The sequence below is a fragment of the Podarcis tiliguerta genome (genome assembly GCF_965153285.1).
Source record: "Podarcis tiliguerta genome assembly, chromosome: 4".
In the NCBI taxonomy this organism is placed as follows: domain Eukaryota; kingdom Metazoa; phylum Chordata; class Lepidosauria; order Squamata; family Lacertidae; genus Podarcis; species Podarcis tiliguerta.
In genome coordinates this window covers 6040173-6064821 of record NC_139537.1, presented here as the reverse complement: position 1 = coordinate 6064821, position 24649 = coordinate 6040173, and the positions used below count along the sequence as shown (strand labels likewise).

The following is a 24649-nucleotide window of genomic DNA, read 5'->3' as shown; positions in this document are numbered from 1 at the left end:
GCAAGTCTGACAACTACTTTAGAATACAGAAACTGGCCCTCCTGCTGTAAAGCAGTGGGCAAATAATAAAAGTTTTGGGCCTGTATTTTGTTCTCTGACCTCACAATTTTAAGGACGTGACGTTAAACACTGAGGAGGAACTAATGTCACCAGGATTACTGCACACATGAAAAAACTGAAGCTTGCCTGAGAAAACTGGAAGATGGGTTGTGTGGTCCCCCATATCACAGCAGACCTTGTGGCTTCTTCTGTGCTGAAGAGCTTGCAGTTTAGATACACGTTACAAGAGCCATGAAATCCAGCGTCTTGGGGAACAAAGACCTTCCCTTCTGGGACCATCAAGAGTACGTGCAACAGCAAACCTTCTTCTTCTGATGCACACAGCTGGTTCAGGAGGTTACGGGAGACGGGCATGGGGACTGGCAGCTGACTCACGCCAACGTTGGCCCTTTCTGATACTGCAGGTGAAGACTCTTGGTTCCTCTTTGGGAGCGGGCAATTAGTTTGCTTCAAGACTGGGGGGCTTCCAGCAGGAGTGGTGCTCCTGCCTACTTCTTGAAACTTGACTCCGGGACTCCTGATGGCGTGAACTGGAGCTTGTGGTGCCCCATTCGCTGACTTGGTACTGGCGCTGGAGAAATCTTTATTATCAGCTGCAAGTTCCAAGGACACCTGCCGCAAGAAAGTTAGAAATAAGGTGTTACCTGCTGTCTGTTGAGAGCACAACCTTCTGCAGCTGTGCTTTTCAAACTCTGTTCCTGTGAACCATGATGTCTCCACCTCCATCGTTCTTCCGGGACACTGAGGTCCAGCGCCGAGGGCCTTCTGGTGGTTCCTTCGCTGCGAGAAGCCAAGTTACAGGGAACCAGGCAGAGGGCCTTCTCGGTAGTGGCACCCACCCTGTGGAATGCCCTCCCACCGGATGTCAAAGAGAAGAACAACTACCAAACATCTGAAGGCAGCCCTGTTTAGGGAAGCTTTTAATATTTAATAGGTTATTGTATTTTAGTGTTTTGTTAGAAGCCACCCAGAGTGGCTGGGGAATCCCAGCCAGATGGGCGGGGTATAAATAATAAATTATTTTTGTTGTTGTTGATGATGATGGGCGTGTTGGCTTTTCGCAGTCAGGTAACGCTGCAGAGAGCTTGCTGGGGAGAGCATGCATTAGAAAAAGAAGGGACTCAAAAATAACTTAAACAAGGTTTTAATAAGAAAAACAAAAACTCCTTTTACACTATATACACTAACAAACAAACACGACCCAACCACCAACCCACCCCCCAGGGAAAATGGCAGAGCTAGGTGCTGCTCCTTATATACTGCAGCCAATTCCCAACACAGCTTAATCAATGCAACTCAGCAGCACCTGCTACACTCCACAGCTGCAAAGCTGGATCTCGTTAGTTTGCTCTGGCCCTTGTTCTGGCCCCTTAAAGGTATACACATTGGGTGAAACAATGATGAACCTTTAGATTTAAAGAAACAGTTCAACAGGGCGGGGTATAAATAATAAATTGTTGTTGTTGTTGTTGTTACTGTTACTGGAAGCTTTGTAGGGCTTCTTCCTCAATAGCAAAATCAGTGTGTGTGTGTGTGTGTGCGCGCAACAGGAAAGAGAACCAGTGCACCAATGAGCTCCAGTCGGTGGCATCATTGCACTTTCCGGGAGGGAGAGGGTCAAAGCCCCGGGGAGCCTGGCACAGTGCAAAAGTGCAGCAGCGGAGCTAATCTGTCATTCTTGCTACTGCGCTTGCACTGCGCTGACCTACCTGATACCTTGCCCTTCTCAGGAAGCATTGCAACACTGCTGATGGGAGGACAGGGGTGTGGTGACACCCCTCCCCACCGACCACCCAGACAATCAGTAACAGCAGAGACAAGTTTGTTCTGGGTTGCACCATCCACTTAGAAGAGGTACAGTAAGAGTCCAGGCAGCTCTTGCCAGGGTGGACCTTGAAAGATGCCCCAGAACCCTCTGCAATATGGAAAGCTTCTTCAGCAGACATTCTGAGCAACAACCCCCAATCTGCTTGCCCCCAAGGGAATTACTTTGTTTTCCATTGCCTTAGCACCTTGGTGACATCAGGAACCATCCCTCCAATCCCCACTTTCATCTCCAACCCTATTTGCATGATGAGCAGGCCACAGACCTCACAGTGGTGAATAAGAAAAAGAGCAAAAATCACCTGCAACGGGCCTGGAAAGCAAAGGGTCAGGAATGGCGGTGGCCCTAAAAAACTGAGCAGTACCCAGCATAGCCACTCAATACATATTCCCACCATTAGGTGACTGCTTTAGTCTAGATACAATAAATACTCTAGATATAAATATAGGAGGCCTTTGTTTGGGAATGAGCTGGGGTCCCTCTCTTCCCAGCTGTAAACCTGACACCTGAATGAGCTCCAATGCAGAAAGCAGCCTCCCAGAAAAAAATTCCATGGCCAAAGCAAGAGGCAACGATACAAGCCAATTCTTTAGTCTCCTTTGGCAAAAAACCTGTGGGCAATTCATGCCCTCACAGATTCAGGCTATACAGTCATACCTCCGTACCTCCTCCCTCTGGTTTACGTAAACTTCGGGATGTGCACGTGGCAAACCCAAAGTATTTTACCCGGTTTCGCCACGCGCACATGCACAGAAGCGATTTGCGCATGTGCAGAAGTGGTCCTCAGGTTGTAGAAACCTCGGGATCTGACCGGATCTCCAGAACGGATCCTGTCCACAACAGGAGGTACCACTGTATTCGTCATGAAACTGAGAAGAGCAGAGAAAAGGAAGCTACTGATCAGATTTCACAGTAAAAAAACAAAACAAAACAATTCCCAAGGCTACAGGGCAGGGGCTCACCCAGTGCTAACTAAAGCACCAAAGCCAAGGCAAATCCTTGGAACAGAATATATCCTGATATGCCATTAACACCCAACAAGAACAATACCAGTTCCGAATAGTTCAATGATGAGAGTGTATGACACCTAAGTGTTGCATTAAGATAAGCTACCTGTGTGTAGAACGGTATAGAAGCAGGTTGTGTATACCTTCAAAGGCCCCAGCTGGGCTAGCCCTCCGTTTTCTTTCACAGGCAGTTCACGACTGACCGTTAGTTGTTCAGACTGAATTATGTCTCGCAGCGGGAAAACGGCTGAGCCAATCAGCAGGGGCTGAAGACACAATGGGGAAGGAGAGGGTAATATTGCACATTTCACTTTTCAATATTACATAATCTATACTGTATTGCGCTCATGGTCGTAAAACCTCTGGTAGGGTTTGGGGGCTGCGGTTCTGCCAAGGTCTTCAAGGAAAAGTAATCAATAAGAAAATATATGTACTGTACTGGCCCGAATATAAGCCGCACCCAAATATAAGCCACACATTTAAAATTGGAGGGGGGGGAAGGAAAAAATACTCGAATATAAGCCTCTCCATTCCTCGCTGCTCCTGGCTGCATACTTGGGGGGGGGGGGGAGTTTCCGGAGGATGGGGGACTATGCACAGGGCGGATGCCACTTTCTCGCACTCCTGGCGCTGTTTGCCCCGCGCTCCTGGCTGCATACCGTAAGGTTGCGAATATAAGCCACACTTTTCATGGTCAGAATTGGGGGGGGGGGGGAGTGAGGCTTATTTTCAGGCCAATACGGCATTAAGAACATTAAAATCCTGACTTTCTGACAAAATAGTGCTCTAAGTGGCTAACAGTAAAACAAAAAAATTAAATTACGAAACAAAACTTATTAAAAAAATTATCACAAATTACACACAGGTCTACAAAGGGTACCTATAAGCAGACAAGGTTTAAAATATCCATTTAAACCTAATTAATATGCTGAAAGCCAACTGAAAAAGAAGCATTTTTGCCCTCCTCCACCAGCGGAATGCCAAGCTATGCCTCTCCAAGGAGGGGTTGCAGTGGAGCCCGTGAAAAGGTCTCCTTGTTGGCTCTTGCCACACAGACATCCAGCACTGGTGGGACCAAGAGTGAAGCCTTAGCTGCAGATCTTAATAAGCAGCAGTCCCATAAGCAGGGCTTAGAGGTAGGTTTGAAATGGGTCTAGATAATCTGCTTCCTCCAGAAAAACAATAACGAATACCTTTCTTTGCGTGCCTTGTTTTGAGTAGACGTGAAACTCAAGGTCCGAGTTCCACCAGTGGGTTATCATTGTGCCACTGAAGTGAACGGGGAACACGTACCGCTGTTGAAACTTCACCACTGGAAAGGTAAATTGACAGGGATTGGATGCCCGGTGGGATGCAAGAGGGAAGAAAAAGATGTTCAGTCAAAATTTCAAGGATATGGCAGAAGAAAGGTGTCTGGAGGCTTTTGAGGGAAAAGGCACAATGAAAGAAGAACAGAACTAACTACTTAACTACCCCATTCCTCTCTGGCAGATTTAGGCTTTTCGCATTTACAGTGCTATCCTATACATATATACTCCAAAGGAAGTCTATGAGGCTGTCTCCCAGGATTTCAGCATTTTATTAACCTTATTAATAATTTTCCCCACTTAACTATCTAAAGGTTCTTTCACTCCCTTTCATTTTGTTGTTGTTGTTGTTTAGTCGTCTTAGTCATGTTCGACTCTCCATAACCCCATAAATCAGAGCATGCCTTGGAAACTCTCGCTTCCTTCTCAAAGCTTCTCCTTTTTTACGTCCATGGAGTTTTGTTGGCAAAACGCTGGAGTGGTTTGCCAGTTCCTTCTCCAGGTGGATCACATGTAATCTAAACTCTCGGCTATGACCTGTCTGTCTTGGGTGGCCCTGCACGGCATAGCTCATAGCTTCTTCGAGTTATTCAAGCCCCTTCGCCACAACAAGGCAGCGATCCATGAAGCGGATCCCTTTCTTTACTAGTAACTAAATCCTATTGACCAAACTGCAGGAGGCAGTGGAAGAAAGGAGTGCCTGGTGTGCTCTGGTCCATGGGATCACAAAGAGTCAGGCATGACTAAACAACGACAACAACAAATCCTATTCCAGTTAACTAGACTGCCACGCTTCATTTTCTAATTGTCTTATAAAGTCCTTTGCCTCTACAGTGGTACCTCAGGTTAAGTACTTAATTCGTTCCGGAGGTCAGTACTTAACCTGAAACCTACCAAACTTGAATGCATATTTTAAATTTTGTGTTACCTATTACAGTGATACCTCGGGTTAAGTACTTAATTCGTTCCGGAGGTCCGTACTTAACCTGAAACTGTTCTTAACCTGAAGCCCCACTTTAGCTAATGGGGCCTACTGCTGCTGCTGCGCCGCCGGAGCACGATTTCTGTTCTCATCTTGAAGCAAAGTTCTTAACCCAAGGTACTATTTCTGGGTTAGCGGAGTCTGTAACCTGAAGTGTATGTAACCCGAGGTACCACTGTAGTTGTGTGTTTTTTTGGGGGGGGAGGGGGGAGCTGAACAGCTTATTTTCCTTATCAGAAAGATCCAATCCCACCACCTTTCTCCACCCATAGCAGGGGCTGCGAGCCTTTTGGGGTCAATGGGAACATTTGGAGTTTTGAGGAAGTGCCAGGTGCAGTGTGGCATAGGACAAAATGGATGCTACACCTAAAAGGACAGGACCAGAAAGCGGTGCTGGGCATGGCACCATGCAATCAGCTGCCTCATCCATGGGAGAAAAGGCCCCTTTCCCCCAGGCAAGGCTTACCTTCTCCCAAGATTTTACTCGACGCCACCCGAACTATTTCTGTCGTTACGGCAGCCTGCCCTGCTCCAATCTTTGAAGCTCCCACTGGAAAGTGAAACTCGACAAAGAATGTCCTGTGAATGGGAGAAACAGAAAGCGTATTGGGTGAATCAATCAACTGTTTTTAATATAATGGGCCAAAGTGGAAAGGGCATCAACGCAAGCCACTGAGCTCAAGCTCAGCGGCAGAGTGACAGCTTTGCATGCAGGAAGTCCAGGATTCAACCTCTGGGATCCCCATGAAATGCACGGAAACACCCTTTTCTGAAATCTTGGAGAGCCATTTGCCAGTTAGTGGAGGCAGCACGGAACTAAATGGGCCAATGAACTTGACTTGGTATCAACAGGGATTTTACATCATCCCCAAATCTTTGCTCTTGTGATAAAATGAACGATTCTAATGCTTCCTGCTGAGATTGGATCAAGTCAATGAGCTTACATGCCTCACCCCTAAGTGAAAAGGAAGAATTATTACCTCTTTTTGGGCAACGCTGGCCTGGGCGGCTTTCCAGTTGAACGTTTTTTGCCCGGAGTGATGTTTTCCGGGGGCACCTTTAGGCTCTCCACGACTGCTCTAGCTAATCGGACCCGGCCCAGCACTGCCAGTCTGTCAAGACTCAAGTTGACAGCTCGTGTTTCCTCTGTATTTTCCATGGAAGCCTCATGAAGAGGAAGCGGCCCAGCGGGAGAATGGCTGAGAAGGGGAACACGAACGAGCAGACTAAGATAACCTTCCTCATAAAAAGGAAATAGAAAGGTCTCCAAGCAGTTGTTCTATTACATCTCTTGCACATAAGAACCTAAGAGGAATTCCCTCAGGAGTAAGCATGGACCAATGGTACCAAATAGTACGGGAAACAGCCCTACTAGAAAAATTAACTAATAAACTGAACCTGACACGGGGACAAACAGAAGAACACGCCTTCACCCCGGTATGGCTCCCCTTTATCACATACACAGCCCAACAGGACAATGACAATAATCCACCAACAGCATACAAATCAATATGGCTAACCTGATCCAAAACACCAACCCACCTCACTCACACACGAAAACAAAGATCACCACAGCCAACCACAAGCAAACAATCACACCCTAGGCCAACCCCAAACTCTCTCACCACCAAAGGAACACAAGTGAACAACACAAGCAATGCTGACACCAAACTCTACATACATTAAACATAATAGAAACACCACCACCCGACCCCACCCCCATCCATCTTCCCTCTCTCCACCCCCCTTTTCTTTTTTCTTCTTCTCCCCCTAATGCCTCAACAAATGAAACGGATTTGTAAAAATGTTACATGGGAAAAAAAATACGAGGCATTACACTTACTTCTGTAAAACAAGAAAATCCTTAATAAAATGTTTTTTTAAAAAAGAACCTAAGAGGAGCCTGAGCTGGATCAGACCAGTGGCCTAACTAGTCCAGCACTCTGTTTTCAAAGTGGCCAACTCACAAGAGGCATGCAAGCAGTACCAGAGTACAATAGAAGACTATGAAGCTGTGATTCTCAGCAGCTGGCATTCAGTTACGTACTGTCTCCAACAGTGGAGATAGTACCTAGCCATTGTTGTGAGCAGCCACTAATAGTCTGATCCTCCATGAATTTGCATACTCACACATTTGATACAAATGCCCCAATTCTGTGTAGGGAAAAACACCTGAACTGAATTGATATTCAGAGGAAATCAGGAGTTGTGATGCCATTTTATTATTATTTATTAAATTTGTCAGTGGTTTTTCTTGCCCAGGGCAACCCAAAGGGACTTAAAACCAACCAAACAGCAGATAGAGGGAATTGATAAGAATAATGATCTGTTGTGACCTTGACGGAAGCATACAATAGATGAGCCTTTTTGTGTTTTGGCTCATCTTCCTCTTCCCCCCCCTTTTTTTCTTTCCTCCTACTACTCCTCTTCTCCTTTTTCTTTCCCATAATAGCTTAAATTCTATGCCATGCACTTAGATTTTTTTTGTAGTTTTTTAAACTTTTTTCATTATTATTATTATTATTATGAAGGATTTTTTTTTTTGTAATTTTGGTTGTTTGTATTTCTCTGTACAGTGGTACCTTGGGTTAAGTACTTGATTCATTCTGGAGGTCTGTTCTTAACCTGAAACTGTTCTTAACCTGCAGAACCACTTTAGCTAATGGGGCCTCCTGCTGCTGCCGTGCCGCTGGAGCATGATTTCTGTTCTCATCCTGAAGCAAAGTTCTTAACCCGAGGTACTATTTCCGGGTTAGCGGAGTCTGTAACCTGAAGCGTATGTAACCCGAGGTACCAATGTATTTGTTTAAAGCAAAATAAAAGTATTAACAAAACAACAATCAACCAAACAGGTGGACAATTCCCCCCCTCAGTAGTTTTCAACCAGTGTGCCGTGGCACCCTGGGGTGCCTTGAATGATGGTCAGGGGTATCATGGGCGAGACTGGCCTCTGTCCCTCTTTCCTTCCCTCCCTCCTTGAATGCCCTCTTTGAAAGCGTCTCTGTCTCCCAAAGGCCTGCACAGCTGTTTGTTGCAGCAGCCCTGGCTTCAAGCTCCCCAGGCGAATGGTGCCTCTGAGGCTGGTCAGGGTGTGCTGGCTGCCAGGATCTGAGGAGACCTCAGAGCAAGCAAGCAAGCGGGTGAGAGAGCCCAGCCAGCCAGTCTGCCAGCCCTTGCCGTTGGGAACAGACTGACAAGTCCCAGGCCCCTGTGGGGCAGTGTGAGGAGGCACCTCTCTTTGGGGAAGTGTGTGTCCGTGCGTGAACTCAGAGACCAGGGATGCCAGCAGCAGCAGCTGCCCAGAGAACTCCCAAGGAGAGGGGAGAGGAGAGGAGGCTGAGGGAACACTCTACAAGGGAGGGTGCTAGAAAAGGGGTGAGAGGCTGCCAGCTCTGCAGGCAAGGGGTGACATAACTGGGCTCCTGAGCCCCACAGGGGTGCCGGAGAAAGAATGCAGTTCAAGGGAGCTGTAGACTCAAAAAGATTGGAAAATTCTACCCCACTCCATAGGTGCATTAGAAACACAAGGAAAAAGAAATACATTTAAAACATCCCACCCACTTCAAAAAGGCCAGAGATAGTTAAAGGCCCAAGGCCTGGTTGCAAAGCAAAGTTTTTGCCTGGTGCTGAAAGATGTGTAACAATGGTTACACATTGTTACACATCATTGTTACACATTGTTATGGTTGTCAAGGTCCATAAATAACAACACCCTAGTGGTCCCAGGCCCTAAGGAAGTTAGATTGGCTTCAACCAGAGCCAGGGCCTTTTCAACTCCTGGTGGAACGCTCTGCCTCATGAGACCAGGGCCCTGCAGGATCTGATTTCTTTCCGCAGGGCCTGTAAGACAGAGTTGTTCCGCCTGGCCTTTGGCTTGGAGCCAATTTGATTCCCTCCCTCCCTTTCTTTTTTCTTTTCCTTCTCCTCCTGCAATGAGGCTACATTTTAATATTTTAATGTTCCATTATTTTAATGTTGTATTTTACTTTTGTTTTTAAGTTGTAATAATTCATCTTGTTTTTATTATTGCTTGTAAGCCGCTCTGAGCCCGGCCTTGGCTGGGGAGGGCGGGGTATAAATAAAAAATTATTATTATTATTATTATTATTATTATTATTATTATTAAGCAGAGGCTTGACAACCATATGTCAGTAGTGCTCTGGTGGTGTTTCCTGCTTGGCAGGGGGTTGGACTCGATGGCCCTTGTGGTCTCTTCCAACTCTATGATTCTATGATTCTATGGTGGCAGGCAAGCCTCCTTGGCGAAGCATTTCACAAATGGGGAGCCACTGCAGAAAAGGCCTGTTCTTGCGCTGGCGCTCTTCAGATCTCCCTTGGAGGGGGCACACAAAGTAGGCCCTCGGATGCTGATCGCAGAGTCCTTGTCGGTTCACATGGAGAGAAGCAGTCCTTAACTTATTACATTTCTGAGCTGCTTGAATCATGTGTAATGGAGCCACTGGTTTACCTGGGTTTTGTCTCTCGAGTCCCTTTCTGACCCAAGGGGCTAGACTCCGAAGCCGTTTTTGATCTCCGACACTTGCTGTTCTGCGACTTTTTTAGTTTTCCGGAAGCAACAGTATCTTCCTCATCACTGAGGAAGTCACTTAAGCTGCTGTCGGACTTCTAAGGGAAAAAGATGGAGAAAAGCAAAAAACATTTAACAGTCACAGAACACTCGGGAATTAACGATTCAGTTACCAAAAGGAAGTTCTCCTTATATTGAGATTAAAGATGGCAACCACTTATAAAAACCAGATGATGGAACGGAGGGAAGTCAAAAGCTCGGCAGAGCTAAAACTTTGTAAAAGGTGATATGATGTGATGTTTTCAAAAATGGACAATTAAAAATATTTAAATAAAAAAAGAATGTAATTATAAAATTCAAACTCAGATGCTGAAATACATGATCTGTTTTAGTAGGCACGTTGCTGGATTAATAAAAGGAACAACAGAATTATTATTTTTTAAAAGATGGTGACCTTTCCCAAACACTGCAAGTTTTCATTTTCTCCTCAAATTCTACTTTGTGGGCAAGCTAGACAGAGAGATACAGTGGTGCCCCGCAAGACGAATGCCTCACAAGACGGAAAACCCGCTAGACGAAAGGGTTTTCCGTTTTTCAATGCGCTTCGCAGGGCGAATTTCCCTATGGGCTTGCTTCGCAAGACGAAAATGTCTTGCATTTTTTTCCGCTCCCCACCCCCTTTTTCTAAGCCGCTAAACTGCTAATAGCCTTTTAGCAGCTAATCCGCTAATCCTTTAAGCCTTTAATAGCCGCTAATAGCCGCTAAACCGCTAATAGCGCTAATCCGCTAATAGGGTTGCTTCGCAAGACGAAAAACCGCTAGACGAAGAGACTCGCGGAACGAATTAATTTCGTCTTGCGAGGCACCACTGTATAAGGAGCATCTGGAAAGGTGTTAAGTTAAAGGGGCAGAGGCAGAACCTCCGGCCTTCATCCACTCCTTCAGCAAGACCCGGCACAAATGAGAGGTGTGGCATATCTGATGTGTTCCTACACGAATACTTCTTTTACGTGGGATGCCTCTACCTGCCAAGGGTGTGATACAGATGCCTCACACTAAAAGAATCTTCATGGTGAGTACCCAACATCATTTTCTCAAGAGAACACTCTGTGGACGAGCTGTGCTAATCTTCTTTGGGGGCGGGGGCACATAAATCTGATTGACCTATAATAATAATAATAATATTTTTTATTTATATCCCACCCTCCCCAGCCGAAGCTGATGGCAACCATTAGGCTAAAGTTCTGTGAAGATTGCCAAAGGAGGGAATCAGGCTGTGCCCTGACCAAAGGCCTGGTGGAACAGATCTGTCTTGCAGGCCCTGCGGAAAGATGTCCCGCAGGGCCTTAGTCTCTTGTGACAGAGCGTTCCACCAGATTGGAACCACAGCCGAAAAAGCCCTGGCTCTAGCTGAGGCCGCCTAGGAAGGCGCTAGTGTTTTAAACTTCACCTAAGTCTTTTGCACACCTAAAACAAACGTTTTTGTCTTTCTGCGGCTCTCGTCTTTTGGACGATGCCCAGCGCAAGACAGAATGAAAGGAGAAGCAGAGAGGAAGCCCATAAGCCAGCCTTCCCCAATCTGTTGCCCCCCCCCACCCCCCAAATGTTTAGACTGTAACTTCCAATGCCTACAGCTGCTGGGAGTTGTAGTCTAAAGCACCTGGTGGGTGCCAGGTTAGGCAATGCTGACATAAGCAAAACAGACTTTGATTTGCAGAATTGTTGCCTGGTTCATTCTAGCCCAGTACAGACAGCAGCCTTCCAGTATCTTAGGCAGAAAGGTATTTCACAGCCCCTCTTCAGACCCTTTTAACTAGAGATGACAGAGGTTGAATCTGGAACCTTGCACAGGCAAAGCATGGGTTCTACCACTGAGCAATGCCTCCTCCTTCAAACACAGGATAACAGACTACCGTATTTTCCGCTCTATAGGACGCACCGGACCATAGGAGGGGGAGAACAGGAAAAAAAAATTCTTTTTCTTGTTCTCCCCCTCTAAAACAAGGTGCATTCAAGGTGCGTTCACCTGAAGCCTCCAGAGCCCAGCGGGAGTTTTGGGTTCCTTTCGACCTGCTCTTTGGGGCTGGCGGGGGAAGCGCCGCCTTCCCGCTACCCCCCGAGCTTGTGGGGCTGGTGGTGGTGGGAAGCGCTGCTTTCCCCCACCGCCAGCCTCAAAACTAGGTCGGGGAGCAGCGCAGAGGCGGCGCACCACCTTCCTGCGCTTGTGGGGCTGGCGGTGGGGGGAAGCGCTGCAGCCTTCCCCCCCACCTTCGTACAGCCTTCGTAGCCTCTGCAGGGCAGCGGGGTGAAGGCACCCCGCTGCCCTGCGGAGGCTTTGCACAGCTAACCCCAAAGTAGAACAGCGAGACAGAGCACTGCTTGGGCTTAGCCGTGCAGCCTGCATTCGCTCTATAGGATGCACACACATTTCCCCTTAATTTTTGGAGGGGGAAAAGTGCGTCCTAGAGAGCGAAAAATACGGTATGTACAAATAATGTTTTCTAGCCAGTAAGCTGACTGTGGTAAGATTGGCTTGGTTCATGGAAAGTTTAGTCACAATAACATGCCCAAACCACCTACACGCCTCTGGCGCTTACTCGAGCCGTGTAGAACAAGTTTTCCAGCAGGCTCTGGTCATAGTGGGGGTCGTTCAGCTCACTGTCGTACACCTCACTCCCCGGAGAGATACATTCCAGGGGAGAGCCTGTACCATCCAAAAGGCGCAGAGGGGAAGAACCAGAACTGTGGAGAAAGAAAGGAAAGAAGGTAAATATGCACAACATCTAGCTGCATACACAGACATGTGCATGCACACAGTAACGTTGAATTCAGCACTGTCCTAGCTTTCTGGTTTTTATCCAGCACCGCTCTGCTAGGTCATGTACAGAACATAAATGAGACTGAGTCTCTCGCTGTGTTTGACGGAATCTATTGTATTCGTGATGACCCTTGTTCCTGGAGGATTCCCCACACATTTCACATCTTACCTGCCCAGCAAGAGCTGGATTGCTGTGTTTTCAGCATGTAAATCAAATTCTGAGCCATCAGGCAGTGGCTGAAGAGGCTCTTCAACGGCAGATATGAGGCCAGGGTGCAGGTTTTTAAGATTCCTGGATAAGAAAATATGCCAATAAAGGTGAACTAGGCACTTCCAGGGCATGGTATGCTCTGGATGCTTTGGACTACAACTCCCATCAGCCCCTGAAGTCATAGTGAATGGCCAGGTATGATGGAAGTTGTAGTCCAATTTAGCCAAAGGGCACCAGGTTGGGTAAGGCTGAACTAGGAGCGGGGGGTGGGGGTGGGTTATGAAATTAAACAAGGATAAATTACCAAAACCAATGAGGTTTGTTTGGTGCCAACATTAGCATCATTTAGGCATTTTAACAAATTTTATTGCTATAGGCTGCAGACCCATATACATTTAACTTGTAACAAATCCCATTGGACCTCTGAGATATATAGGATTGCAGTCTTTTGCTATGTTTCGTTCCTGCAGCAAAAAAACCCTAATAACAATCTGTTGGACCAATCTACTGCTTCCATCAATTTAGTATACACACACATACAAAGTTAGATCATATATCTTTGAAATGAGATGTAAATATACACACTTCATGGTTTTTTTTCTGATATAGAGTTGGCAACTTGCATATTCCTAATCCATCAGATGCCAGGGATAGAACCATAAACATTTTGCCTGTGTCTATAGAATTGTTGGCCCCAAGCTACTCTGAAAAAGTGATTTGATACGTACTGCTTTTAGTAAGCATCCCGAATGCCATTATATCCATGACACAAACATTCCCACATATTCTCCCAAACTCACTTTTCAACTAGCTTGGAGACATCCTGCTTTATGGGCTGAAGTTCATAAAGCTGTATGTCGGCGTCTGGATTCGATGTCATTGCAGACACTACCATAGCGTTTCGGAGTCTATTGCCTCTATCCAAAAGGGCTGGGGAAAAGAGGACAGGCGTGAACACTGAATTTAAAATAACAACTGTACATATTGGCTTATGGGCCAGCCATTCCTTGACCACTCCTATAGGAGAAAGTGCAACGTGACATAACTTTTTAAAACGACAACATCGTAGGTGAAACCCAACTGTTTATATACATACCTGAAAGGAGATCTTTTGTGGGTGGGTTGTTGCAAGAAAGAACATGGGCAGGTTTGGGGCTTTCCTTAGCCAACCTCACTTGAGCCTCAAGATCAGAGCCACCGGAAAACAAGCCTTGTTGTTTGGGATCATTTGCATTGACAGAATCATTGTGCCCTTGGAGGTGGTGGTGCCGAGGTCGAAAAAACCCTTCTTTTAGGTTCTCGGAGTTCTCTTGAAAGTACAAGTGATCCTTGCCCCTGTTCCAAAACACAAGCACCATCGCAAAGTTTAACTCAAGGATGGTTTTTCCAAAATGCCCCTGATGCTGTTCTGGGCATGCATATAAAGTACCTGTATTACTGACAGGGAGAGCTGAATAATGGGGACAGAAAACACACCCAGAAAACACAGAGTGAAGGGCTAGGGGACATTCCGGCCTGCAAAATTACTTGGGCACTGAGACATTTGGCAATATGTTCTCCTGAGTTCCACTGAGGCATGCAGTCTCCTTCTGCATCACCTGACAGAGGTCATCATCACTGAGGGACACAGAGACAGGGCTCATGAGCCGTTTTGCAACCCAGGATGTGCAAGTCATGGCTTCACATGAACTGGGAAGAGACTGGCACGGCCACCCATCCTGAAATGCTTATGGGTAATGACAGCAATCCACTTTGATATGCATAACAGACACCTATGCAGCTTCTGATCTGCTTAAACAGGGGTCAGAAAACTTTTTCGGCAGGGGGCTGGTCCACTGTCCCTCAGACCTTGTTGGGGGCCAGACTATATTTTGGGGGAGAGAAAAAAGAACAACGAATTCCTATGTCCCACAAATAACCCAGAGATGCATTTTTTTTAAAGCACACATTATACTCATGTAAAAATACTAGGCAGGCCCCACAAATAACCCAGAGATGCATTTTAAATAAAAGCACACATTCTACTCATGTAAAAACACACTGATTCCCAGACCGCCCACGGGCTGGATTTAAAAGGCGATTGGGCCAGATCCAGCCCCTGGGCCTTAGTTTACCTACCCATGTGCTAAAATAAGCTTTCCCGAGGAATACTGAGCTCCCTGGGTGCTTAATGGAAGCCAGAGTTCAGCCCATTAGTATTTTTTTTAAAGGTCTTTAAGGAGGCATATGACTTACTAGCAGCCGATAGTCCTGTCCAACCCAGATACATGAGAATGCAGAACACAATCAATGTTGGTTCCTTCCCAGCAGTGGAAAACCTAGACCATGCTTCTCCCATGCCGTTCTTCAAGGGAGGTGTGCAATCTTGAGTGGAGAGTGCTTTTCCCGGACCAGTGGTTTGCCAGCTTCCCATCAATATGAGATCATGGGACAAGGAACCCACAGAAGACAATATGGCCTCTATTTCCATCTAAGATGAGCTCCAGCTGTTCTCCACTTACAAATTAAACCAAAACAAAAGTAGCCAGGACCCTTTCCTGTGTCTCTTGAGGGCCTGCCCTTTCTAGGTTCAGAGGCAATCGCAAAGGCCTTGGAGGTAGCTCCCCAACCCACCTGATGACGTAGCATACCCAGAAAATCCAGAGGACCTTGGGTGCCTCCTTTTCCCTTGAATACATGCTTTGGGAAAGTGAATGGAGCTTACAAGAAAAATGGCAGTTGATAGGACCCCATGAAGACTTCTAGACGTGGCTGAACTCCATTTCCCATCATCCCCGATATTAGGCTGTGCCAGTGGGATGATGGGAGTTTTGAGGGTCCCACCTCTGGAGGACCACGTTTCCCATCCCTGCCATCACTTAGTTAATTTCTACCTTACCCTTTCCTCCCAAGGGAGCCCAGGGCGGCAAACAACAGGTGATAAAACGACAAAGGCCTATTAAAGGGCTTCACAACAGAAACAAAAGCCTCCACCCTGACAAATGTGCGGCTCAAATGTATTTATCTGTCTCTTCATCTTAAAACATTCATTGAGATAAAAATGGAAAACAATAGAAAAAAGAGAGAAAAACACCTTGGTGTGGTGGCCCTACTACTGCTAGCGGACTCTCTTCCAACGATATTTGTGCTAGCCGGCCTGTGAGGCTGCGAGGGTGCAAGGAATGGGTTGGAGTCAGCTGTTTCTTTGGTTCCCCGGACTGACAAACTAGCACTGAAGCTGACGTCTGTGTTTGGGACAGAGCTGTTGCTGTCATAGGTTTCAGACAGCGGTTCCAGAACAAGCGATACCTGAAAGAAAATGCAGTAGCAGTTAGCATTTAGAAAGCAAGTTTTTTAATCGCTTCACACATTATTCTTATTCTTATTTATTAAATTCATTAGTAGCTTCATCTTGTGTTTTCCATGCCCACCTCACCATGTGTTGAACTTGGAGCACATGGCTGACATGGGGTGGGGATGACCATTAAATAGGGAAAGGTTTGAGAGTTACCTGCACCTCTCCCATCTTCTCAGATGTCGGTGAGACAATGGTGAAAAATCCGCTGATTGGGTGACTTGGAGAGAGCTGTGCCAGCCCATTGATTTGCACCCGGCCAATTGGAAGGTGATTTGGTTTGGCCATTACTTCCAGGACAAGAGCACCCATATCTGTAGGAGGCAAAACAAACAAAAATAAACGAGCTCAATAAACAAAACGTGAAGAAGCAGCACAATGTGTGCTTTCACTTCAAAATGCAGAAACAAGTGGCTGAGCTATTCAAGCTACCCTATATGTGAAAACCTCCATCTCTTAGCCATGGCTGGATAATTACCATGATGGAAATAAGAAACTGGTATGGAGGTGGCCCAAGCTGGGCCTAGAACAAGGGGTGATGGAAGAACCTGAAAAGGGGAGAAAGTGAAAGGGGCAATGGGAAGGGGTCTCCCTCCCACCAAAAATAATAATAAATAAAATCCTTCTAAAGCAGGCATCAAACGGAGGGACCATCAGCTAGCAACTTTTATAAGGCTCTGAAAAAGCAGAAGTTGCCCATCAATTATGAGAATGAACCTTATCTGCCAGCAATGCAGAATAATTTCACTGTTTGTTACATCTCATTCTAAGCTGACTCACTGGGACTTGACTTGAAGGGGCAAAACACATTCACTGCCTTCCATTTAATAATAATAATAATAATAATAATAATAATAATAATAATAATAATAATAATAATAAATTTTATTTATACCCCACCCTCCCCGGCCAGAGCCGGGCTCAGGGCGGCTAACACCAATAAAATCACAGTAAAAACATAACAGTGGGGGGAACCAATTTAAATTACAGGTTAAAATGCAATTTAAAATGCAGCCTCATTTTAAAAGTAGCCGATCTGTGCTTTAGCAGCTTGTCCAACCCTAAACTAACAAACCACACGCTCAGACTTCAAAGAAGTAGCTGTACCTGTCAGATAGGAGACAAACTGTTTTGGTCCACACCGAACTGGGTAGCGGGTCGTAGTTTTGAGGGTTTTTTGCTCGGCCTGTGAGGTATCCCGGGGAAGAAAGGCTGTACCATCCGACGTTTCTCCCCACCATCTCACCCGGATAAGGAAGGAAGCAGGTGGCTTGGCAACCATCCACAGGATTTTGCTAATGGTCAGCTTCAGAAAGCAGTGCAGTTGTCCTTCTACAAGCGGAGGCAAACTTGTAGAGGGGGAGATATCACTGACGTCTGTGGAGAAGAGGTAGACCACAGCATTACTATTTATCCAACCCAGGCCAGTTAGTTTATTTCTTTTTAAAAATGAACTTTGCTTATCATCTTTCAATTATTACATAGTAACCCAATGTCATCCAAATACCCAACAAAACATCGGTGTCTCTTCTCTTCCCCCCTCCCCGGGTCCATGGTTCATTGTACAGTGGTGCCTCGCAAGACGAAAAGAATCCGTTCCGGGAGTCTTTTCGTCTTGCGGTTTTTTCGTCTTGCGAAGCAAGCCCATTGACGGAGTAGCGCTATTAGCGCTATTGGCACTTTAAGGGCTAAAAATGGCTTTTTTAGGGGTGGGGGATTAGCGGTTTTGCTGCTAAAATGCTTTTAGCAGCTTAGCGATTCATAATAAGGGGTTTTGGAGCAAAAAAAAAATTCACTTTTTCCCGTCATTTTTCGTCTTGCGAAGCAAGCCCATAGGGAAATTCGTCTTGCGAAGCGCCTCTGCAGACGGAAAACCCTTTCGTCTTGCGGGTTTTCCGTCTTGCGAGGCATTCGTCTTGCGGGGCACCACTGTATTAACTTCTCCCCCCCCCTACGTTTCCTATTTTCTTTCTTATTCCTTCTATTTCACTTTTATCTGTTACAAAACGGAGCTCTGCAATTTAGGTAGTTCTGTCCCTAGAATAATTCTCAAATTCTATCAGTGCTAAATTGTATTTTGATGGTTGCTGTTCTTTCTTTGTTTTTAGCTGTTCTTGCTGTTGTCTGTAAGGCACCTCGAGTCCCTTATCAGGCGGCATATAAATATAAATGTAGTTGTAGTAGTAATAGTAATAGTAGTAGTGAAAATAATAATACTAATAATAAATTTAAGGTATATGGTGAGCCCAGTAATTATACTAATACTAATAATAAATTTAAGGTATGTGGTGAGCCTGGTATCATAATATTAATAAATTTAAGGCATGTGGTGAGCCTGGTAATAATAGTAATAATAATAATATTAATAAATTTAAGGCATGTGGTGAGCCTGGTAATAATAGTAATAATAATAATATTAATAAATTTAAGGTATGTGTTGAGCCTGGCAATAATAATAATAAATTTAATGCATGTGGTGAGCACAGTAATAATAATAATAATAATAAATTTAAGGTATGTGGTGAGCCCGGTAATAATAATAATAATTATAAATTTAAGGCATGTGGAGAGCCTGGTAATAATAATAAAAATAAATTTAAGGTATGTGGTGAGCCCGGTAATAATAATAAATTTAAGGCATGTGGTGAGCCCGGTAATAATAATAATAATAATAATAATAACAACAACAACAACAACAAATTTAAGGCATGTGGTGAGCCTGGTAATAATAATAACACTGGTCAACAACAAATTTGTTGTCTGCGTTTTTTCAGTTGATTTAGGACGAATCTGATGCGCTGAATCCAAAAATCACATTGGTTTTGCTCAATCAGGTCAAGTTTTTGAGCTATGGCCACATGTCGTTTTTTTACGTTTTTGTTCACATGTACGCTTGTGTGGAGCATTTTAGAAGAAGTTGGTGGGGGTAAAATGCCATGTCGAATAATTGTTTTGATTGGAAATGATTATTTTAACGACAAGAAGTATTCAGGTCTGATAGTTCTGGGTGATTATGTCGAAAAGGGAAATCGAAATCTAGACAACATTCAAAAAGTAAAAAATTGTTGCCCAGTGTAATAAATTTAAGGTATGTGGTGAGCCCAGGGGGAGGGGTTGTCGTTTCCTTCCCTGCCCGCCTCACCCACCAATTCGGGGTGACAGCCCGCCGCGCCCCGTTACTTTTACGGGGTCCCCGACCCCCCCCCCCTCACCTTTCTTCTTGCGGCCGGACCCCGGCCGGGCCGGACCAGCCGCCTTGGCCTTCCTCTGCTTCATCCTCCCGACTAGGCCCCCCGGGCCCGCTTCCCGCTGCTTAGCAACGGCCGCCGCCGCCGCGCGGCCTTCTGGGAAACCGGCGCCAACGGCGGGAGGAAAGCCCGGCGGGGACTTCGCCGCCTCCGATGAGACCTCCGACCTCCAGAGGGCGCTGCGGGGCTGCAGGCGCCGCCACCGAAAGGCGTCTCCGCGGGACCTTCGCTAGCACCGTAGAGATAGAAATATAGAGGAGCATTCCAGTTGAGGGGCTGCGGCTTTGCTTCTGCCAAAAGCGCAGGGATGGAGAACAAGGGAGAGAGGAACGGCGGGTGAAAAGGGTGGAGTATTCAGATTTAGCAAATTCAACGAATTTAGTAATTATTATTAATTATGATTATTATGGTTATTAGAATTAAAAACATTTTTAGATTTTAAAATAATAGTGATACTTATTTATTTATTTATTATTGTTTATTTAACATAATTGTTACAAATCATAAGCAAAATATTACAAATACATATATATATTTCAAATAAGGACATATATATGAAAAAAGGAACAAAAGAGAGAAAAAGAAGAAAAGAAAAAAGAAGAAAATATAAAGGGGGGGGAATTGGAAGAATCTCTCCCAAGTTAATTCGACAAATATCTCAGTATGAAACTAATAATAAAATTTCATTGATTAACTTCCACTGCACATCCAATATACATTTTAAACAAGATTGTATCTGTTATTCTGTATTTTCCCCATACAATCTCACACAAATATTCTAACCAATAAGTTTTCAAAATTTCTCATAAATCTATTCTAAACACATACCTTACATTTAATCCTTGTCTACGTAAATAATCATTATTAATTTTAATAGTGATATTAATATCAACATTATTATTATTAACAGTAATAAATTATTGTTGTTATAGAATAAGAGATCAGGAAGAGTGGAGTATTTAAAGGAGAGTGGGAAATGTTTGCAGGTTGAAACGTTAGCAGGGATGGAGCGGATTAAAGTATATGAAGGTATGATTGAGTAAGGAGGACAATAAAACTTATGGAGCAATTAGAATATGCAGTCACAGTGGGTAAATATACAGAACCGCGGAAGAGAGGGTAAGGGAAGGACATGATTATGACAGTATTAGTAAATTGAATGGAATATGAACATTTGTAATGGAAAAAGTATAAATATATTCCAGCTTTTAATCATGGAAAACTAAAAAGCGACTCTACAACTTTACTATCTCTACGGCGCCGCCCCGCCTCGCTCATATCCCTAAAACGGAACCGCGCCTCCCAGGGTGCACCGCGGCCGCTCCCGTTTGGAATATTGAGAAACTCCATTTCCCAGCAGGCCTTGGGGCGCGGGGAGGCGTTCTTCCGGCGCAGGCGCGCAGAGGCTGCTGGGAGCGGCTGGCCGGCGGCTCCTTCTGGGAGGGCGGGGGCCGGATCCTGCCCCTTCGCCGCCGCCGCCTCGCCTCTCCCCGCCGCCCTCGCCATGTCCGCCTTGGAGAAGCAGCTGCAGCTGGGCCGCCTGCCCCCTCGCCCTCCGGGACCCGCCGGGGGAAGCGGCCAGGCCCTCCCCAAGATGCGCATGGGGTACGCGAGGGGGAGACGGGGGGGGGGAGTCGGGTGACGTCACGCGGAGGTAGATGACGTCACGCGGCGGGGGGACCGGGGTGGCGTGACGTCATGCGGCTGGGGTGGGGAAGGGGGCGCCGAGTGGAGGAGGGGGCGTGGCTTTGGGGAGGATGAATGGGGCGGGGCGGGGTTTGCCCAGGGTTTATTGGGGGCGGTGGGGGGGATTTTCCACAGCACGCGTGGGTGGGGGAGTCTTTTGGGGGGGATGATTGTCTGCAAAATGAAGGGGGGCTCTGAAGGGGGGGAGGGGGTGATCTCTGCTTTCAATGGAAGTCTGGTGTGTGTGTCCTATCTATACATACACTGTGTATATTTTCATATATATGTATTTTTATATATTTATATGTGTGTATGTATGTAAATATACAGTGGTACCTTGGGTTACATACGCTTCAGGTTACAGACACTTCAGGTTACAGACTCTGCTAACCCAGAAATAGTACCTCGGGTTAAGAACTTTGCTTCAGGATGAGAACAGAAATTGTGCTCCGGCGGAAGCTGTACGCCGGCTCCCTAGGCCAATAAAGCAAGATGAGCGCCACAACCCCAGAGTCGGCCATGACTGGACCTAATAGTCCCTTTTCCTTTACATATATACAATGTGGATATGCGTGTATATATGTATGTGTGTATCATGGGGGTTTGACATAAAGTCACACCCCTCCATTGTCTCCTGAAACAGACAGATCCCAACAGCAAATAGGAGTTATGTGATGTGTAATATTGGGGGGGGGGTATATTAAGGAGGGGCCCAGTTCCAAAGGACAGGGCGGAAGTGTATAAAAGTGCCTGCTTTAAAAGGGTGGATAACAACAGCTGCGGTGCTCATAATGGTGTTTTCTGAAAATGCATTGCGTGCAAAACAACCCTGCAGGGTAGGCCACCCTAGTTCCCCACTCCCCCCCCCGCCCCAGTTGGCTGAGAGCGTGCGTGAAATAACCCTCACCCACTCTAAAAGGTTGGTTCATGAGCACGACTGAATTTATGCATGCAAGGAGGTGCTCTGGAGGCAGTAGTGTGCGCCGTAGAAAGCACTACTCCTGGGTTGCAGACGTGGACAGAGGCCACCTGGGGAATCCCAGGTTGACTGCTGCTTCTGGCCTTATGCCATGGGGCGTTGCAATTTCTTCACCCTTACCCAAAGGGTTTAAGGGGTCCTCTTTTTTTTTGCCCGGTGAGAAAGGATAGAGAAGGGGATTCTCCTGGAAATTGAAGTCTGTCGTTTGCGATGTGAAAGCTTGTAAAAAGGTAAAGGGTAAAGGGACACCTGACTACTAGGTCCAGTCATGGCCGACTCTGGGGTTGCGGCACTCATCTCGCTTTATTGGCCGAGGGAGCCGGCGTACAGCTTCCGTAAGCCGCTTTCTGGCAAACCAGAGCAGCGCACGGAAATGCCGTTTACCTTCCCGCCGGAGCGGTACCTATTTATCTACTTGCACTTTGACGTGCTTTCGAACTGCTAGGTTGGCAGGAGGTGGGACCGAGCAACGGGAGCTCACCCTGCCGCAGGGATTCGAACCTCCGACCTTCTGTGGTCCTAGGCTCTGTGGTTTAACCCACAGCGCCACCCACGTCCCATCATTGTATGTGTGGTAAAAATCACATTGCAATAGGGGCAACCTCAAGGCAGCAACCAGTTTGTGGCGCTTGCTGGCCATTTGCCAGGGGAGGCTGGGTGGGGAAACCTGCTGTGCATGGAAGATGCAAAGTGACAGCGGAAGGCGTCTCTCTGGGAGGGGCCGTCGCTCGCTGCTTGAACACACCATTTGCACACGGAAGTCCCAGGTCCACTCCCCAGTGAAAGCAATAAAAAAACAACAGCACTGGCAGCGGAGCCAGCCGAGATCTCCGCCCGAGACTTTGCGGTGAGAACAGCTAACCAGCCTGGACCAGCCTTCCCCCAGTCTTCATATTCTCCAGATGTTTTCGACGCTTCACTCCCAGCAGCCTTGTGGGAGTCCAAATCATCTGGAGGGCACAAGCTTGGGGAAGCTTGCTCTGCAGCACATCTGGCTATGCTTCTGGCAGCTCTGAGCAGCTTTTTGGAGGACGGAGGCCACCTTGAGCTAATAATCTCAGCTTCTCTCTGCACGGTAAAAATAATGCTTGAGGCGAGACTGTTTTGGGGTTGCTGTAGGGGAGAAATTAGGCCAGCACCACTTTCCTGGCTGGAGTAGTTTCAGGTGAAGCTTCGGAATACAGTCATATCTCGGGTTACAGACGCTTCAGGCTGCGTTTTTTCGGGTTACGGACCCGCTGAAACCCGGAAGTACCGGAACAGGTTACTTCCGGGTTTCGCTGGTCGCACCTGCACAGAAGCGCTAAATAGTGCTTTGCGCATGTGCAGAAGCGCCAAATCGCATCCTGCGCATGCGCAGAGGCGCCTCTGCGGTTTGCGAACGCTGCGGGTTGCGAATGTGCATCCAGCACGGATCACGTTCGCAACCCGAGCGCCCACTGTACAGTGGTACTTCGGGTTACAGATGCTTCAGGTTACAGACTCTGCTCACCCAGAAATAGTTCTTCAGGTTAAGAACTTTGCTTCAGGATGAGAACAGAAATTGTGCTCCGGCGGCGCGGCAGCAGCAGGAGGCCCCATTAGCTAAAGTGGTGCTTCAGGTTAAGAACAGTTTCAGGTTAAGAACGGACCTCCGGAACGAATTAAGTACTTAACCTGAGGTACCACTGTATCTGGTTGTGAGAGAAGGAGATTTAGCCCCCAAACCTGTGTCCCGGTAATCTCATAGAACACCTTATTTGTATGGCATGTGTGTGGCCTTCTCAGCCCCTGATGCAGCCCTCCAGCAGGTGAGGGGGCTCTTGTGTTCGAATCCTGCTTGCAGGTTTCCCACAGGCATCTGGTTGGCCGCTGTGAGAACAGGATGCTGAACTAAATGGGCCATTGGTCAGATCCAGCATGTTGTTCTTATGTTCCCCCAACTCCCATCAACCTAAGTCAGCATGTATAGCAGCCAGGGATGATGGGAGTTGTAGTCTGGCAACATCTGGGAGGCTGCAGGTTGCTGGATGTAGATCAGGCATAGGCGACCTCATCCCTCCAGGTGTTTTGGGACTACAACTCCCATGATCCCTAGCCAACAGGACCAGTGGTCAGGGGTGATGGGAATTGTAGTCCCCAAACATCTAGAGGGCCGAGGTTGCCTATGCCTGATGTAGATCTTAGTTTTCCTTATATTCAGTCCCAGGATGATTGTGAAATGTCTGTGTGCCAACCTGTGATATTATTTCTGTTGCTTGACTCCACCATCCAGCAGTATAGATTTCTAAAGCTTTCTTTGGTAAATACAGTGGTGCCTCGCAAGACGAAAAGAATCCGTTCCGCGAGTCTCTTCGTCTAGCGGTTTTTTCGTCTTGCGAAGCAACCCTATTAGCGGATTAGTGCTATTAGCGGTTTAGCGGCTATTAGCGGCTATTAAAGGCTTAAGGGATTAGTGGATTAGCTGCTAAAAGGCTATTAGCAGTTTAGTGCCTTAGATAAAGGGGGTGGGGAGCGGAAAAAAATCGCAGCACCTCGCAAGACATTTTCGTCTTGCGAAGCAAGCCCATAGGAAATTCGTTTTGCGAAGCACCGCCAAAACGGAAAACCCTTTCGTCTAGTGCGTTTTCCGTCTTGCGAGGCATTTGTCTTGCGGGGCACCACTGTAAAGGAAATGTTGAGTT

At 46.5% G+C, this 24649-nt stretch overlaps 2 protein-coding genes across 4 annotated transcripts in view; one reads left to right on the top strand and one right to left on the bottom strand.

Moving 5' to 3' along the window:
- Nucleotides 1–19453, bottom strand: part of C2CD3 (C2 domain containing 3 centriole elongation regulator) — a 71892-nt gene extending 52439 nt beyond the window's left edge. The window contains exons 1-14 of one of the 3 annotated variants that reach the window (XM_083435960.1): nucleotides 19286–19453; nucleotides 17181–17450; nucleotides 16230–16387; nucleotides 15813–16027; nucleotides 13836–14074; nucleotides 13540–13669; nucleotides 12698–12820; nucleotides 12308–12452; nucleotides 9650–9807; nucleotides 6162–6380; nucleotides 5648–5760; nucleotides 4086–4204; nucleotides 3036–3158; nucleotides 187–672 (exon numbers count right to left, since the gene is read on the bottom strand). In XM_083435960.1, the coding sequence (XP_083292086.1) occupies nucleotides 187–672; nucleotides 3036–3158; nucleotides 4086–4204; nucleotides 5648–5760; nucleotides 6162–6380; nucleotides 9650–9807; nucleotides 12308–12452; nucleotides 12698–12820; nucleotides 13540–13669; nucleotides 13836–14074; nucleotides 15813–16027; nucleotides 16230–16387; nucleotides 17181–17450; nucleotides 19286–19349 (2562 nt within the window). In that variant the 5' untranslated portion in view covers nucleotides 19350–19453. The remainder of the gene's footprint in view (nucleotides 1–186; nucleotides 673–3035; nucleotides 3159–4085; nucleotides 4205–5647; nucleotides 5761–6161; nucleotides 6381–9649; nucleotides 9808–12307; nucleotides 12453–12697; nucleotides 12821–13539; nucleotides 13670–13835; nucleotides 14075–15812; nucleotides 16028–16229; nucleotides 16388–17180; nucleotides 17451–19285) is intronic. The other 2 variants (XM_083435961.1, XM_083435962.1) reach the window with 2 other exon arrangements.
- Nucleotides 19454–20686: 1233 nt separating this feature from the next.
- Nucleotides 20687–24649, top strand: part of PPME1 (protein phosphatase methylesterase 1) — a 41792-nt gene continuing 37829 nt past the window's right edge. The window contains exon 1 of the mRNA XM_083436672.1: nucleotides 20687–20926. Within this exon, the coding sequence (XP_083292798.1) occupies nucleotides 20826–20926 (101 nt within the window). The 5' untranslated portion in view covers nucleotides 20687–20825. The remainder of the gene's footprint in view (nucleotides 20927–24649) is intronic.